Source organism: Centruroides sculpturatus, unplaced genomic scaffold (genome assembly GCF_000671375.1).
Source record: "Centruroides sculpturatus isolate CEXI.00-Female unplaced genomic scaffold, Cexi_2.0 scaffold689, whole genome shotgun sequence".
Classification (NCBI taxonomy): domain Eukaryota; kingdom Metazoa; phylum Arthropoda; class Arachnida; order Scorpiones; family Buthidae; genus Centruroides; species Centruroides sculpturatus.
Window position 1 is genome coordinate 381,953 of NW_019384971.1, and position 1,866 is coordinate 383,818.

At 31.6% G+C, this 1,866-nt stretch overlaps 1 protein-coding gene across 1 annotated transcript in view; it reads left to right on the forward strand.

Moving 5' to 3' along the window:
- The window catches only part of LOC111632607 (single-stranded DNA-binding protein 3-like), a 62,659-nt gene that overhangs the window by 37,247 nt on the left and 23,546 nt on the right, over positions 1-1,866 (forward strand). Inside the window, exon 7 of the mRNA XM_023377092.1 lies at positions 1,349-1,447. Coding sequence (XP_023232860.1) covers positions 1,349-1,447 — 99 coding nt within the window. The remainder of the gene's footprint in view (positions 1-1,348; positions 1,448-1,866) is intronic.

The following is a 1,866-nucleotide window of genomic DNA, read 5'->3' on the forward strand; positions in this document are numbered from 1 at the left end:
TAACAATCACAAGATACATCTTTATAAATATAAATTAAACAATGTTTTCTTTGTCATCACTAAAAGCACTATTAACCGAGAGCATTTTCTTTTTGGCAAGTTATCCTTATCCTCTGAGCATTTTTCTGCATTATCTTCAGATTCATGCTTTACCTTTTGCAAAAAGTATGTAATTTTAGATTGCTTGCTTCTAGTTAAAAAATCTTTATAAATTTCCTTATATGGTGCTAAGCACTTATGGAATAAGGGAAAAACATCTGGCAACACCAGAAGCAGAAATGTTGAGATCTGGCAAAATTGAAACAAGTTTCGTGAAGGACCAAGTGTACGGACAAAAGGCAAGAAAAGAAAATTTACATACTGAAGTACTAATAGTTCACGAAAATAATAATTTTCGTGAACTATTAGTACTTAAGTATGTAAAAATTTATTACATTTTATGTTGTACGAGAGTTTTACCCATTTCTCGAACCGTGTCAGAGTGAATCTGTGCTATAATAGTACCGTGTTATACAGGGATGGTACGAATTCTTGAACCATGTTAGAGTGAATCTGTGAATTCTGAGTGAATAGAAGTGCTGCCATGTTATACGGGGGTTACCTGTATCTTCTCTTTAATTTATAATTATAGATATATGTTCACAGTTATGAAAGCACTAAGAGAATACATATAAAATGTTTATTAATGAGATTTTTAGTTTTATAGAGTCCTTCATAGCTTTTAATTAAATTGTCTTAAATATTCATCAAAAGTAATCTTCAGATAAATAATTTTTATATTTTGATCAAACAGAAGAAATCTTATGTTCCTTGCAACAAAACTGCATGGCATATATTTATTATATAATATATCTATTTCTAGATTATTGATTAAAATATGTTTCTTTTGTGTACATAAATTTAATAATAATAATAATATTTTACTAACATTTAACAATCTTAAAACCTTAACTTCTACCTAACAAACAAAAAAGGCATACGGTAACATTAAACAAAATGGCTGGTCTTCATTTTTTATTTTTAACTCTTGTAATGCTAAATGTATGTAATGTATCTGGAAGTGTTTGCAAATTGATCTTTTCTTCTCTGAGCTCTAATGCTTTCTACATGACTTAACCATTCACTTTCACATAACGACTAACCCACTTTATGTAATGACTAAGAGTGTTAACTCAAAAGTCTGTGGGAATAAGATCGTGCGGCGGACGCATGTTGTTATTTTTTTTAACCATCTTGTAATTTAGGTGCGTGTGTGTATTTAGAATCTGGTGTTTGCTTTGTAGTGCTGTGCTTGTCAGCAATGTAGTTGTTCTCCCCTGACCCAAAGCCTGCTTTCTCTACCCTGCAGAATTCCCATATGAGGCCCTCACCGCCACAGCAGCCAGTCTCGCAACCGTCCCCCCATTCCCAGCCCCCTCCCCCAAACAGTCAGATGATGCAGACTCAGGTGAGCTTGGAATGCTTTTGTGCTGTCCCTTAGTGTTTTTTTTTTTTTTTTGTTTTTATTTTTTTATTTTTTCGAAAAGGTTCCTAGTCATGTACCCAAGATATCTGCCCATACATCTGGCCCTGAGAATGGTATGTATATAAATTAAAGATATACTGGGTAATCCAAATTAGTTTGACTAATCCAATGCTTCTGCAGAATAAACTTGATATTACAATTCTTCCAAATTCAGGATATTTATAAGAAACAAGAATGAAGAAGAAAGAACTACATTATTCTTACAACTTTTTAATTCAATTAAATCACTAGATAATATTTGACTTTCTATATAAGTTACCTTTTTTATTCACGTTTAATGTTTTATAAAATAATTTCTCTCTATCTTCAAAGGAGCAATTAAAAAATTCAGATTTTGTCCA